The following is a 14,147-nucleotide window of genomic DNA, read 5'->3' as shown; positions in this document are numbered from 1 at the left end:
TAGAGTAATAATGTAGTTATAATTATAATAAAAAAAAGTTTTTCTATTTCCTTAAATAAGAAAATATCTATAAAATCTTTAAATTTATTTAGTAGTGTAAGATCTTTAATATTAAAAATAGATTATAAAATAATATTAATCTAGTTTATAGTAATAATATATATTAAATAATTTTAACGTATGTAGATTATATAAACTATAATAAAAACTAATTATATATCCCAGTTCTTTAGGAATAGGGAAGATATAATATATATTAAATAAATATATATTAAAATATTATATAAAATATAGATCTTAATTAAATAAATAAATATATTATAATATTAATAGTAGTATAAACTAGTAAATTAGATAATATATTTAATAAAATTTATTTAAAAATCATAGATTTTTAGCTAAGGTAAGCTAAATATAATTAGGAAATAGACTAACTAGATAATCAAGAATAAAATATTTTTTTCTATATAGTTATAAATCTTTAAGATTATATAAATATAGTAAATAATTATTTCAATCTTACTTTCTTAACTATTAAATCCTATAATAGACTTGGAGTACTTCAGGAAGTATAAAAATAAATAATAAATTTCTATCTAACTTTTATCTATAATATATAATATTAAATAACTAGTATTAAATATTATATATATAATAATTCTTTAATTATCTGGATTTAATATAATAAATATAATTATTAAATTAGTCTTTTAAAACTTCTTCTTAATGGGAAGCTCTCTAATAGTAATATTAGAAAAAATATAAATATATAGAATAGTACTTTCCTAGCAGTAACTTAAGTTAGATATAATTCTTTTAATTACTTACTAGAATTAGAAGAGTACAGTTATTCTAATAATATTATAATCCTTAGTTACGGGACTGGTATGGAAGATTTTATATTAAATAAATTTAAGATTTTTTTTATTAAAGATTTGGTTCGTGCAGGTAGAGATTAATAATAAAAAAAAACTAGATCTATCTTAGTAAAAATAAGTAAGAAATATAACTAGTTTATTAAATTAAAATATTAAATTTAGAATAATTATAAATTAGATATTAATTAGATTTATAATAGAAGTATTCTTCTCTCTCCTTTCAAGTAGTCTTAGGGCGTGGAGAAAAGTAATAAATAAATAATAAATCTATAAGATTATAATCTAAAATAATTAGTCTCTAGTTAGAAATTTCTATAAAAGATTTCTATAAGATCTCTTTAGTAATTATAGATATAATATATTAAATATTAATTAGTCTCTATAGATAGTTCCAGGGGTTAGATTTATATCTTAACTAGTAATTATCTAAATTTTATAAAAACTAAGTTAGATTATAATAATCTTTTTTTAAAAGTATGTTATTTAAGAGTATAATATTAAATTCTTAATTAATACTATTCTCTAGAGCGGTTATCAGGAAATTAGAATATAGATAGACTTTATAAATAAATTTTTTAAATTTAATAAAGTATATAGTAAATTTATAATTTTTTTATTATAAGTAATATAGTTCCCGCTGGATATTATAAATATAATTAAGGTTTCTAAAAGTATATTCAAGTATATCTAGAATATTTATAAAATTATTTAAGATATAATTACTATTTTCTATAAAGAATTGGACCTGGATATAGAGAATCTTATTTAATTAATTAATTATATAAATTTTATAAGTAGAGATAGTAGTATAATAATTATAATTAATATTTATTTTTATCTTAATTTAGAAGGTAAAGTGGTCTAAATCTAAGTAATTATTTTTAAATTTATTAGAATTAAGTAATCGTTTAGAGAGAAAAATAAAAATAAAAGATTTAGAATTAATTAATATAGTTATTTCTACTAGAGGAGCTGTAAGTTTCTTAATAATAGATTTTAAAATAAGAGTAAAAGTACTAACTATTAGTATAGTAACCTATATAATTTTAATATATTTAGCTAAGGCTTAATTCTTTTTTTTAATAGTAATCTTTTTTATAGCTAGAGTACTAATTAGCTAGTAATTAATCTCTATAATTTACTAGACTTAGTACATAGTTATTATATCTTATATATTAAAGTCCTGTTATAAGCAGTCTCATTTACTAATAATCTCTATAATAAAGATAAAGATTTATTTATAATAATTATACCATTCTCTAGGATATTTAGAAACATGTTAGACTAATTTATCTAATCTACTAAAATTAATTAAAAATTATAGAATAGTAGTTATTTTATAAGCCTACTATCCTAAGAAAGAAGCTACATAGTATTAAGATATAAATAAGTAAGGATAATAGAATAGTAGGTTCTAATAGGTGAGTAAGATTCAGGTGATAGTAATAACTAGAATTCTAACTAGATACTAAGCTAGCTACTGGTCAAGCTATATATAGGTTAATAAACAAGACGTAGCTCAAAGCTACGAACAGGGTTTAGGGGATAGGTGGCTTTTAACCGTGTCTGGGGTCACGTGCTGGGCGGTGAGTCTCAGCGGTATTCCTCTCTTCCCGGCTTGGGAGGTTGCACCGTGACAGCTAGAAACTAGTACTGGAGATAATTATTCTAGAAATTATTAAAAAATTAATATAATCTAGTAATTATTATTAAGAAAATTAATTATATATTCTAAATTTAATTATTTAATAGTATAAAGGTTTATTTTATTTTTTATTTTAATAAACTCTGTTTTTGTGGTACTTTAGAGCTGTCACGGGGCATACTGGGTGCGCATTCCGGGTACTTCCCGCTGCACTATTGGCAAAAGGACTAGGATGTAAAGCCGATGGCTTTACACTGCGCACGCTATATAAGGGTATTCGGGAACAGGATTCAGGCAGGATTCAGGCAACCACGCGGGTTCAGGCAGGCAGGCAGGCAGGCACCGTGACAAGAGCTGCTACCTAGATAAATCTTAGATTAAATTTTTTTAATTAAAATTAATAATTATATTAAGTAGAAAATAGAATAGATTTTAAAAAGTTATTTATAGATAAAAACTCTACAGTACTGCGTTAAATAGATAGATTCTAATAAAAATAACTATAAGTAATATCCTACTAGTAATTTTAAGAATATATTTTTTTATTTATATAATTTTCATATTTATTATCTAGATTATTCTAGATTATTTAAATAACTCTCTATATAGATCACAGCCGCGGAGAATAATAAATTTATTATAAATTATAATAATAATAATGTTCCTCTGACTGAGGGTAGTTAGGTCTAAATAAAGAAGTAATATAATAGTAATCTTATTTAAGATTATATAATTATATTTATTTTATTTATTTTAATATTGTTTTTTTTAAGTGAGCGCCTATAATACTTCTTATTTTCTTTTTTTCCTTCTTATGCTTAAAGTTCTAGAGTAGTTAGCACTAATACGACCTCGTTTTACTGTGTTGAACGGCCGTCTCAATTAAATCCTAATAAAATTATAATAAAAATTATTAATTTTAACTAATCTATTCATAACATAGAGAGTAGCTATCAAATTTAAACTTTAGAAACTTATATTTAAGTAGTAAAGCTATCTGCTATCAAATTTTTAGGTTTCTATAATTTATGGTTTATAAGAGTACTATATTCTAAAAATTAATTCTAGTATATTCTATGCTAAGACTTTTCTCCCATACAAACTACCCGCACCCTAATTCCGCCGCATATGCGATCCCCCAACCCCAGTAGGTTAGATCAGAGAGCTATACCAAGAACCAATATAAATCAGACAAATAAAAAGAGCCGCAAAAAGAATCTGCTGGAGTCATCATTCTAAAGGTATTGATAGGCATCGAACCTGCTAGGATTTGGATGCCTCCCATTCGGCTGCCCAACACAGCCATTGGCCTTTTTCTATGCATTTTTATGGATAAGTGGACTAAATCATTATAAGGCTCGAATTTCTCCCGCTAGTGCGACCAGATGCAGTGTCCGTTCCTCTTCATCTTTCACGGACTTGGTCCCTAACGAAAAGAGGTGGAGATGGCCAAAATTCAACATTGGTGATTCGGCAGTTATTCCCTTGGGTATGAACTTCAATTCCAGCACCTCCATCCCGGCTAATGTCATCAACAGTGAGCCGCATTGAGTATGTGTGCGTGGTAATTGGATCTAGTGCCCTCGTGAATACATAGCGGTATGTCCTGGACCGTATGCTTACTCCGGTCGCGAGCAACAAGCAACTCGTTGTGCCTAAGCACAGACTCATCAGGCAATGGCATTCGTATTGTTGCGCGCATTCTGGAAGACAGATATTATGGCGACCCGTGTGGGGCTCACAAGCCCAGCTGCGCCGATGAAACAAAATGACTCCCACCCGCACACCGGTAGCCTGATGCCTGTGGAATCCACCGATATCCCACAGGACAGACTCCCATTTCCCGCAGTTTTCGCTGAGCTTCTTCGTCCTTCTTCTTACGCTCCTCGATCTCAACTCTCTTTCGAGCAAGCCTCCTGACATGCTCCTCATATTGCCGTCGCTCGTCATCGTCCGGCATCTCTGAGTCGCTATCCAGCTTCTTCCTCAAAACCTTCTCTTCACTAATGATCTCCGCATCATGAATAATTCGTGCCTCGTGATGTTTCAAATCAGCTTGCAGTTTGTTCCAGACCTCGTCAGATACTCCTGGATCGCGAAGCCCGCTCAGGTCGGCCTCTGTTGGAGTTGCATCTGGGTCGGTGTCTGGTGGAGTCAACGGGTTATCTTGTTGCTTTGCCCAGGAAGCAGCTGTTGAAGGGGGTGCTACGTGGGGTGGTCCTGCCGTTGCTTGCATGGCAGCATGAGAAGTCGGCAGATTTGGGACGGTCGCCGTCGCCCGCAGCTGCCGCTCGTGGATTGCAGACTGGAAAACGTCACTGACCATTTCTTCGGTGATCACCATCCGTGTCTGGCCTTCCACTAGAGGGCTCGAAAAGACTCTCCTGATGATAGTGTCCGAAATGGTTTTCACATCCCGACCGTTTCCCCAGCCAGGAAGAAGGGATAGGTATTCAAAGGACGCCAGGATTCGAGAGTGGAACTGGCTATCAGGCTGTCGAACAACAGCCTGATCTACTTGGTGAACCTGTCCCAGACTGTCCCGCAGGAGGACCCAGCATTGAGAGGCAGTCAGGTTCTTGAACATGACTGTCTCCGAGAAGCGACTGGTCAGGCCGGGGTTTGATGCCATAAGGCGGTTGATGTCCTCGTCATAGCCGGCCAGGATAACAATCAGCTTCTTGAAAAATTTCTCCTTTGTCAAGCAGTCCACCAGCTGGTCCATGGCCTCTTTTCCAAATGTGCCGTCCGCAAGCCGGTATGCCTCGTCGATAAAGAGGACCCGACCCAGGCCCTTTTCGAGAAGCCTCTCGGTTTTGGGGCCGGTCTGTCCCACATATTGTGCGACCAGATCTGATGAAGAGCACTCCACTACTTCGGGTGCCCCGAGAATGCCCATGTCGTAAAAGACCTGTCCCATACGGCGTGCGGTTGATGTCTTGCCAGATCCTAGATCTCTGTCAGCCAACGCAGACTCTATGCCAGAACCGTGACCGAATATGTGCATACCTGGGGGGCCGCGGAAGAGGAAGTTGAAAGGAATCTTCTCCCGGGAATCCAAACCGAGTTGTTTCATGTTCCTAGCCACATTCTGGTAGCCCTCCAGCTGCGCAACAAGTTGCTCACAACCTACAACACCTTCAAACAGCTTCCGACAGTTGGCGACCGCATTCTCCTCCCGGTCAAAATCAGGATCGAAATCCAGTGGCTCTAGAATGTCAATATTCTTAGTCTTCCGCGCGGACAGCCGCTGCTGGTGGCGTAGTTTAGCCTTGTCAAGAAGGATATCCACCTCACCAGCATTGCCAAAATTCGGTCGGTTTCGGGCGCGACTAAGACATTGGCGAACAACTGACTTTGCCTCTGCAGTTGCGCTGAAACCGAGTTGTTTAAGCTTCAGGTTCAGTATTTCTTGCAGATCATCATCAGTGAAATCCTCGAAGTCGAATGCGGCGCTCATTGGAAAACGTCGCGAGAGGCCTTCATTCACTGTCTGAAACATTCTTTCCATCGCGTCCCTGTATCCCAGAAGCAGGACACAGCGATCGTCGCCGGGGACGCTTTGCACTTCTGCAACCAAAGTGTCGATGACCGCGGTTTTGAATATATCTGGGCCCCTGCCACCGTCTACACTTGAGGACGTGCCACCTAGCATGTACGCTTCGTCGATGACTAGAACTTTGCCAAGGGTGGAGGCCAGAATGCCTTTCGTCGCGACCTCCGAGCCCCCAATGACGTTGCCAATGAAGTCAGATGGGTTTTTGACGACAACTGACAGAGAAACAGGAGTCAGTCAACGGAAAGCCCTATGTGAAGATAGATAGCTTGCGGGTCAAGTATTACCTTCTCCGTTTGAAAGATATCCCATGTCAGCCAGGAGCCTCCCGTACAGTTTTGCGACCGTGGTTTTGCCGGTACCTGGATTCCCGACGAAGACCTTGTTGAGCGAAAACTCCACCATGGGCTTTTCCTCCAGCTCCCGTTGGTAATTAAAGGCGACTGTGTCGAATAAGGCTTGGACAGACTGTTTTACGAGGCGAAGACCTGTCAGGGCTTGCAGCTTGTCCCAAGTGGCGTTCTTCTTAAGCACTGTGCGCGGGTCTGGACCGAGAAGATCTTCCTTCGTTAGAAGGAGATCGTCGGTGAGCTTTTTTGATCTCCGTTCTCGCTGCAGTCGTCTTGCCTGACGCTCTGTGATACGCGCGAAAACATTGTGGACGGTACGGGCGTTCCCAAACCCTTCACGACCGCGGCCGCGACCGACACGCCGTGCGACAATGCGCATGTACAGTCCATCCGGCCCATCGTCCACCCTCATTCGTCCCTTATACTTCTTGTTCATGTGATGATGGAGAATGGTACGCAGTTCCTCATCTGAATAGTCCTGGAACTGCAGTTCAATAGGGAACCTGCTGGGGATTCCGGGATTGTGGGCAAAGAAGCTCTCCATATTCTTGTTGTATCCGGCAAGGATGAATATGACCTTTCCAGTCAAATTCTCCACCTCTGCCAACAGGAAATCAAGAACCGAGCTACCCCCCGCGTTGTTGCCGGATGTCAACTGATAGGCCTCGTCGATAAACAGGGCTCCCCCACCGTTCGACTTTATTTCGTCAAGATGTTTCTGGCACCCGGAAACGCCGCCGTTTGCGAGCTTGGAACCCGATGTCTCGATGAAGAAGCTTCCCGGGATGGCACCAACAGAGCTGAGAAATTGAGCATACAGCCGCGCCACCGTAGTCTTACCTAGAGGGACATGGTTAATATTCGGAAGAAATCAGCACCGAAATACTACACGAACCTGTTCCTGGGTTGCCAAGGAGGGCGGCCCCGAACCGCTCTTCCAACAGACTTGCCCCCTGCCGAACGACCACATCCACCTTGGCCTTGATGGCAAGAAAGCTGTCCTTGACGCTTTCGAGTCCGACCATGTCCATAAGTATGTCCAGGGCTGTGTTTGACTGGCCTTCTTCCGTCTTCTGCCTCTCCCACTCGTCTCGTGCAGCCGACTCGAGGGTGACCTTTTCTGACTCATCATTATCGTTATCAGTCCTACCAGCTGAGTCCGTCGTCTGGGCTGATTGGGGGGTACTGAGGCGATTCGCGGCCGCAGTCAGGTTCTCAAGTTCCTTTTGCTTTTTGGCAAGAGCGTCTTGATGATCCTGGATCTTTTGTTTATTGGCCAGGAGCTCCCGCTGCCTTTCGATTCTGTTTTGGATCTCCGCAAGTTGCTTCGCATGCTCTAGCTGGATCTTCCGTCGCTTCTCCTCCAGCTTGGCATCTTCATTTCTTTTCCGTTCAGCTTCGATTGCCTCCTCGAGACAGGTCGGGCAGACCTTGGGCTCTCCTCGGAAGCATTGCCAGAAGTAATCGTGACTTTTGGGGCAGGTCTTATGCATGGTCATAGTGCATTTCATCCTCTTGTGATCCTGAACGCGGTGACACCGTCGAATACATGTGTGAATCTGACATGGGAGTAAGGTCGAGCTATTATCCCCATTTGAGTCAGCCATAGAAGCAATACATTTGGATTGAACGTCAACACACCATGGATCCGAACATCCTCCATCAGGACATTCCTTTTCGAATTTCTCAGGCGACTGCACGACGACCATGCGGTCTGGATGGTTCTCACATTTGAGGGGAACACCATCGTATACCTGACCATGGGCCTGGAGCATCTCAAATAGAGGCTGCCACGTGGAGTGTCCTTTTCGACTAGCTAGGAATGTACTCGCGTTCCCAATCATCACTAGGGCGTTTCTTGCCCGGGAGAGGAGAACATTGACACGCTCTGGAGCGGCCATGAAACCAATTTCCCCTACCTCATTGCTACGCGTCAGGCTTGCGATCACAATGTTCCTCTCTTCACCCTGGTAATTATCTGTCTGGGTTACTCTCTGCCGGGTAGATTAGAAGGTTGCCGCGCTTACCTATGGTTGATATGCGAATAGGATTTCTAGTCGCCTTTGTACTCCCCGGGATCAGAAGACCGGCCTGTATGAGATCATTCGCATCCAGGTCGTTCAGTACTGGGTCATTGGTTTTGCTCAGCTCCGTACGTAGTAAAGACAGCTGGCCCAAGTACGGTGTTAGGATCACTATGTCGTCCGTGCCGTACCCTTGCTGCCCGAGGTACTTGACAACCTTTAATGTCATCTCCACCTCGAATGGATTCTGCTTGCTTGCCTTCATAGTTGGGTCCCTTCTTTCGGCATATTCGTGAAGTTCACGTTCGGGGTGGCAGTGATTTACAAATACGACGTCACTTTGGAACCCACGGAGTGAGGGTCGCTTGCACGTCCTCTCCGAATCCTGTAAGTCCGGATATGTCAGATGGCGGACAAGTCGGGATATCTCCGGGCGCATGCGATGTTGTGTTGTTAGGGAGTTGTGCGGATAGCCCTTGGAGATGAGTCGTTCGAAAAGGGAGCGGTTGAGGTCCAGTCCATCGCCTTTTTCGACAGACAAGTTGTAATTGTTGATCTTGGGGCGTAATTGCTTATGGTCCCCGATTAACACCAGCTGCTGTGTGTCCAGAGTCATGGCTGTCAGGATGTGACTTTCCAGGATCTCCCCGGCCTCCTCCACAATCAAGACGCCAGGTTTAGCGACCCGCAAAGCCGTTGCATATCGGGCGGCCGCGTTTGTTGTGCATGCCACAATTCGTTTATTTTCGAGAACAGCGCAATGTCGCTTATGATAAAAGTATTCATCCAGGTCCTTTGAGATATCATGACATCTGTTGACAAGCTCAACTAATTGAGCGGATTTGTCACGAAGAATGTTCCTCTGCCAGGTCTCTACCAACTCCCGGCGCTTGGAAGGTGCCATTTCCCAGATATAAGCGTGCTGAGGACTGAGGAGGTCGCGGAGAGTACCCGCGTCCCGCCCATTCCGCCATGCATCCCACAGATAGTGTTTTCCAACACTTCTACCATGTCTTCCAATGCGTCGCATACCCATCGGCTCTTCGGGCACGGTGAATGCGTCAAAGAAGGTGCTGTCTTCGGAAAACTCTAGGTATTCGAGCATGTCATCTTTGGAAATAGAGTCACGGTTGTACTTTTCGGAGTAAGATTGCAGCTCCTTGAGTACTTCGTCTAGCTTTTCCCTGTTCTGGTTCACAAAGGACCACGAATCGACGCCGGACATGCCTCGACTCTGCTCAAAAAGTCCGAGCTCCTTGGTACGTGACGTAGATTTGGAACCGAGCCGTACCATGGACGTGCTTGGGATGCCGATGTCAAGGAGGTCTTCCAGGAACTGATCTAGTGCATGGTTCGTGTAGCAGATAATCATCAGGGTCTTATCTGTTTTATCATGTAGGACCTTGGCAATCAATGCACCAAGAAATGACTTCCCAGTTCCTGTGTTGGCGCTTGTTAGCCCTTGACATAACACTTGGAAGAGTGGATGCAAATTCACCAGGTGGCCCTTGGATCGTGCTTATGCTTTGCTGCAGACCGCTCAAGAGAGACTGAAGCTGTGAATCGTCCAGAGATATGTTCTTCTTGGTATCGATAATCCGATTAAGCGACTGGCCCCTGCTGGTCCGTATTTGTTCGATGATAGTTTCCAGATCTCCATCGAATGTCAGCCGCTCCGGCGAGGGAGCTTGCGCAAGCAGTATCCTTGACAGGGGGTATTCCATCACTGACTGCAATCGTTGAAGAATCGGCTCATATGCAAAGATTGGAGTATTGACAATCACGAACGTGAACAAAAACCCCATCTTGGCGCATGCAAGAACGCGGTGGAGGGCAGAGTCACCTTGTATGCTCAAGGCGAGTGTCGGGATGTCGTCTGTGAGATCTGATGACCCACGATCTAAAGAAGCAAATCCGACGACCTCCTTCTTATTTAGCAAGCACCCAAATGACTGGTGCTTCAGAAAGTTGGGACTATCACCCAGTAGCTGCCCACGTTCATTCTTGGACAAAGGGGATAAACGGGGTATGCCGTTTGTGCATTTGAATTGAACATTACAGGTCCTTCGGCGGTTTTCCTCCTCACCACAGCCAATTCCGCTAAAGCGAAGTCTATCGATGGGCAGGGCAGACCTTCTTCCCTTTTTCTGACCACGAGCAAGCTGGAGGTCATTCTTCAGCTCTGCCAGCAAGTCTTCTCTCAACAGGCGGAACTGGTTATCGTAATGAGCGACCGGTCGTTCGTCCGCCGGAAGCTGGTAGATGTCTTCCATACGGCGGTAGAAGGGCCTCTGTGTCGCAGCGATCTCATCGGGTGTTGGCAGAATGGAGATGTTACGAAAGCACTCAAAGTCGTTGTCATGTCTGCCGCCGGGTCGGTAGTCATCCTTCACGTCTAGTCTAGTTGTGAGGGTCTTCAAGATAGCGTCAATGCGATAACCGATCGTGCGGATCTCAAGGGAGAGTGAAACGAGGAATGTCCGGGCCCGCGAGATTTGCTGGGCAGTGGCAATTATTTCAGAGGCACAGCCCTGCGTAGTGATAAGTTTGAGAAGTAACCAAGCAAAGCCTAGCTCAGCCTTCTCATTGAGCTTCTTCTGGGTGTGGAGCTGTATAAGGGCATTCCAGAATGTAGGAGGTTGAGTGATTCGGGAGATAATCTGACGGAGAAATTGTCCACTCCCAAAATCCTCGATGGTTGGATGTTGTATGTAGCTGAGGAGCGGGGTGGCGTAATTGTGGATGAAGTCCAGCGATAAATCCAGACGGAAGCTGTTCTGGAGCGAATCGCTCAGAGGGGGAGAAGCAAGCACCCGTTCGATACAGCGTAAATGATCATCTTGGGCACAAAGAGCTTCTAAAAGTAATTTGGCATCACCTGGTTTTGTCACCTGTCTCTTTCCCTTCTCAAGCAACAGCAAGTGCCTGGAAAGTTTGTCGGAGCGCGTCGCCATTGCACGATAGAAGCCACTTATGACTGATCGCAGGGAGGGAGTTGTGTGATGATCGAGAATGAGTGAGTCGAGCGCACAGCTGAGATAGCCAACGCCGGCCAGAGCCCCGCATGCAAGGGAGAGAGAGATAAACCAATGTTGGGTGAATGACGAGGCTGACATGTGACCGGTCACACCATTGACCGGGGTGCGATCGCGGGCCATGCGTCGGGACCCAACGAGCACTCCTCAATCTTGACTTTGCCCAACCCCGCCCAGTGTCATTGGTAAAAGGTCAGCTCAAGCAACCTTGATTCTCTCGAAAATAGCGAGTATTATCATGTGGAGGGTTTCGTCAGGTCGCTATCCACCCAAGCCTCGTGGTGCTCGGCGTGGCTGGTCGGGTGTCAGACAACATGGGAACAGACGAGACTCAGTTGTCAAATCCCCAGCGCCCCCATATGGTCCTCTACTGGTAGAAATTGGCAATACCGAACTTGAAAGGTCAGAGGAATGCCCCCAAATCGCAGACTGCGAGGATGTCAGTTCGTACACATGGCTGGGTCGAGCTGCACCATCGATTCTCATACCCGGTACGTTTCCCACCTTCTATCGGCGGCTCTGGAGCGATAATAGTAATGGAGGTCAATCTACAAGGCGAACCGCCCGTCTGGACCCCTGGAACTGAAGACCGCCAGCTGGAACCCGATCGGGGGGAGTATTTTCGTGACCCTAATGCGGCCAGGTATCCTTCGTATCCGTGGCAGGCTGCGTTCGAGGCAATCAGCAGAGAGAGTCCGGACTATGATCTCGCCGATACTGATATAGTGACCTGCTCCAGTACTCTCGGGAATCTCACCCGGTTTGCTCGAGGGGTCGACAAAGACTTCAGGTTCATAATGGAATTGGTTGGAGACAGCGTGTTCTTCATCCGAAGAGAGAATTCACCCACAGATTTGATACCGGATGTCCGTGGTTACGGTCATACATTCCTGGACCAATATACAACGTGGGGGCCGGGGCTTGCTGGCTCCGAGTCACACCAGCGGATAATAAAGTATACCTTTGGAGGCCTACATCTTCTTGTTCGGTTCGAATCGGATGGCTATATTCCAAAAGTCCCCCAAGAAAGATTATCCAGTAACCAAGAGACAGGCAGAAGCAGCTCATCTGGGGATGGGGACACCGACATTGTTAGCCTGGTAGCAAGGCTTGAAGGAGACCACGGACGCGATCCTGTTGACGACTCCGGAAGGCTTAAGATTCATGGGGGTGGGCGACGGATAGGCCAGAGCGATATTATCGATATCAAAACTCGGTCGATGGTTGACTTCAAGACAGGGGCAATCAAAAAAGAAATTGACATGACAGACCTGACCCCTCGTCTGTGGGTGTCCCAAATCCCGACCCTGATTGTGGCATATCATAACCGCGGCCTGTTTGACGATATCCGGGTACAGGACGTGCGAGACGAAATAACTCGCTGGGAACGAGAAAATGACGAGATGCTGAGGCGAGTGGCTTGGTTGCTACGCGAGCTGATGCACTATGCAAAAAGTTCAAAGACTAGGCTTGAAGTTTGTCGGTCTGGTGCAGGGCCTATCCAAATACGACGAGTCACGGGTGATAGTCCTATGGCTCTAGCGCCAGAAACGAAGGCAAAGTGGACAGGAAGAGATAGTCCGGACGGATCCAACCACACCTGCATATTATCGCGTGACAATAACTGTTCAACCCAGCTAATTGAATCCGATAATTCAGACCCGGAGTCTGGTTATGATGCGAGGGACTAGACAGGCTGTCCAGTCGATGACGCTGAGAGCATCAGAGCCATGAGGCATAGTACACAGGCCGGAGGCATGGGGAATCTATCTAGCTTGGCTTGTTCTGAACTACCCATTGCGTAATAGCTTTGAATAACTGGTCGTTCACGGTTACTTAATCTGTCAATAAGATACCGCCCACCCACATGTTGTCTGTCGTACTGGACTTCACCTATATTGTGCTGACCGCATTTGAAGTGTATAGTAGGAATACCACAAGTAGGAGCTCATTGTTTTGGCAATTCAAAAGCACATGGCAACAAACGTAATTTGGCAGAAGGGCGATGGGACCAACGGAGCTAAAATACGTTTGGTGTCCGAAGGGCGGGACGAAAAGGATCGAGATTACCCGTGGACTCACTAACAGGATGATTCCACAAACATGAACCATGTAACACAGCGCTGATATTTTTTACGCCCACAGCTGTAAGCAGATGCTGATTAGCACTGATCTTGACTATGTGATATAATTCACCGACATGAATGGTTGTCATGCGACAAAATAGGACTCAAATCTGGGTTGCAAATCACCCTTCATATATTTATTCATGCAACATGCCTCTCCATGGTGATTCTCATCGAGTTTGCCTGCTTGCCCCCGGGAACATTCTGGTATATCTTGTCGGTCAAGGTTGCAACTCATTAGTCTATCAATGAATTTAACCATGTATGTCAGATATACAAAAGGAAGAATATTGCCAGGCCCCTTGTAATAAAGACTGGCGACATGAAGATACGTATGATTGCACGAAGCTCAGAGCTGGCAGAGCAATACTTTGATCGTATACTATCTGGGGAAGTGGTAGTATTAGGGAATGCACGGACCGCAACTTCATGTAAGGCTTAGCATTGCTGGTTTGGGTGTCTAGTACCATTTAGTAAGATTTACATCCTGACATATTAGAATACGGGCAGTGGACTAAGCAGCTAAGGGGAGT

At 43.6% G+C, this 14,147-nt stretch overlaps 3 protein-coding genes across 3 annotated transcripts; 1 reads left to right on the top strand and 2 right to left on the bottom strand.

Moving 5' to 3' along the window:
• Positions 1 to 4,261: 4,261 nt before the first annotated feature.
• Positions 4,262 to 11,407, bottom strand: BO80DRAFT_347335 (AAA family ATPase; the record flags this gene model as incomplete). The annotated part of the gene is made up of 7 exons (XM_025715415.1): positions 4,262 to 5,472; positions 5,533 to 6,294; positions 6,367 to 7,269; positions 7,325 to 8,010; positions 8,071 to 8,407; positions 8,457 to 9,893; positions 9,952 to 11,407. 7 exons carry the CDS (start codon positions 11,405 to 11,407, stop codon positions 4,262 to 4,264), a joined length of 6,792 nt encoding a protein of 2,263 aa, XP_025579200.1.
• Positions 11,408 to 11,633: 226 nt separating this feature from the next.
• On the top strand, positions 11,634 to 13,179 carry BO80DRAFT_399440 (geranylgeranyl pyrophosphate synthetase; the record flags this gene model as incomplete). The annotated part of the gene is made up of 2 exons (XM_025717471.1): positions 11,634 to 11,979; positions 12,023 to 13,179. The coding sequence occupies exons 1-2, from the start codon at positions 11,727 to 11,729 to the stop codon at positions 13,177 to 13,179; spliced, it is 1,410 nt and encodes a 469-aa protein (XP_025579199.1). The 5' UTR covers positions 11,634 to 11,726.
• A 101-nt stretch (positions 13,180 to 13,280) lies between these two features.
• Positions 13,281 to 13,812, bottom strand: BO80DRAFT_211136 (uncharacterized protein). The gene is made up of 2 exons (XM_025714307.1): positions 13,741 to 13,812; positions 13,281 to 13,633 (listed from the first exon to the last, which is right to left on the bottom strand). The coding sequence occupies exon 2, from the start codon at positions 13,598 to 13,600 to the stop codon at positions 13,382 to 13,384; it is 219 nt and encodes a 72-aa protein (XP_025579198.1). The 5' UTR covers positions 13,601 to 13,633; positions 13,741 to 13,812; the 3' UTR covers positions 13,281 to 13,381.
• Between the last annotated feature and the right edge of the window lie 335 nt (positions 13,813 to 14,147).

The sequence above is a fragment of the Aspergillus ibericus genome (assembly GCF_003184845.1).
Source record: "Aspergillus ibericus CBS 121593 unplaced genomic scaffold BO80scaffold_5, whole genome shotgun sequence".
Lineage (NCBI taxonomy): Eukaryota > Fungi > Ascomycota > Eurotiomycetes > Eurotiales > Aspergillaceae > Aspergillus > Aspergillus ibericus.
Note: the sequence above shows the minus strand (reverse complement) of the source record. Positions and strands in the feature narration are given on the sequence as shown.

Coding starts and splice junctions, on each gene's coding strand:
- BO80DRAFT_211136 (XM_025714307.1), bottom strand. CDS start 13,600: ATGGTTCATGTTTGTGGAATCATCCTGTTAGTGAGTCCACGGGTAATC.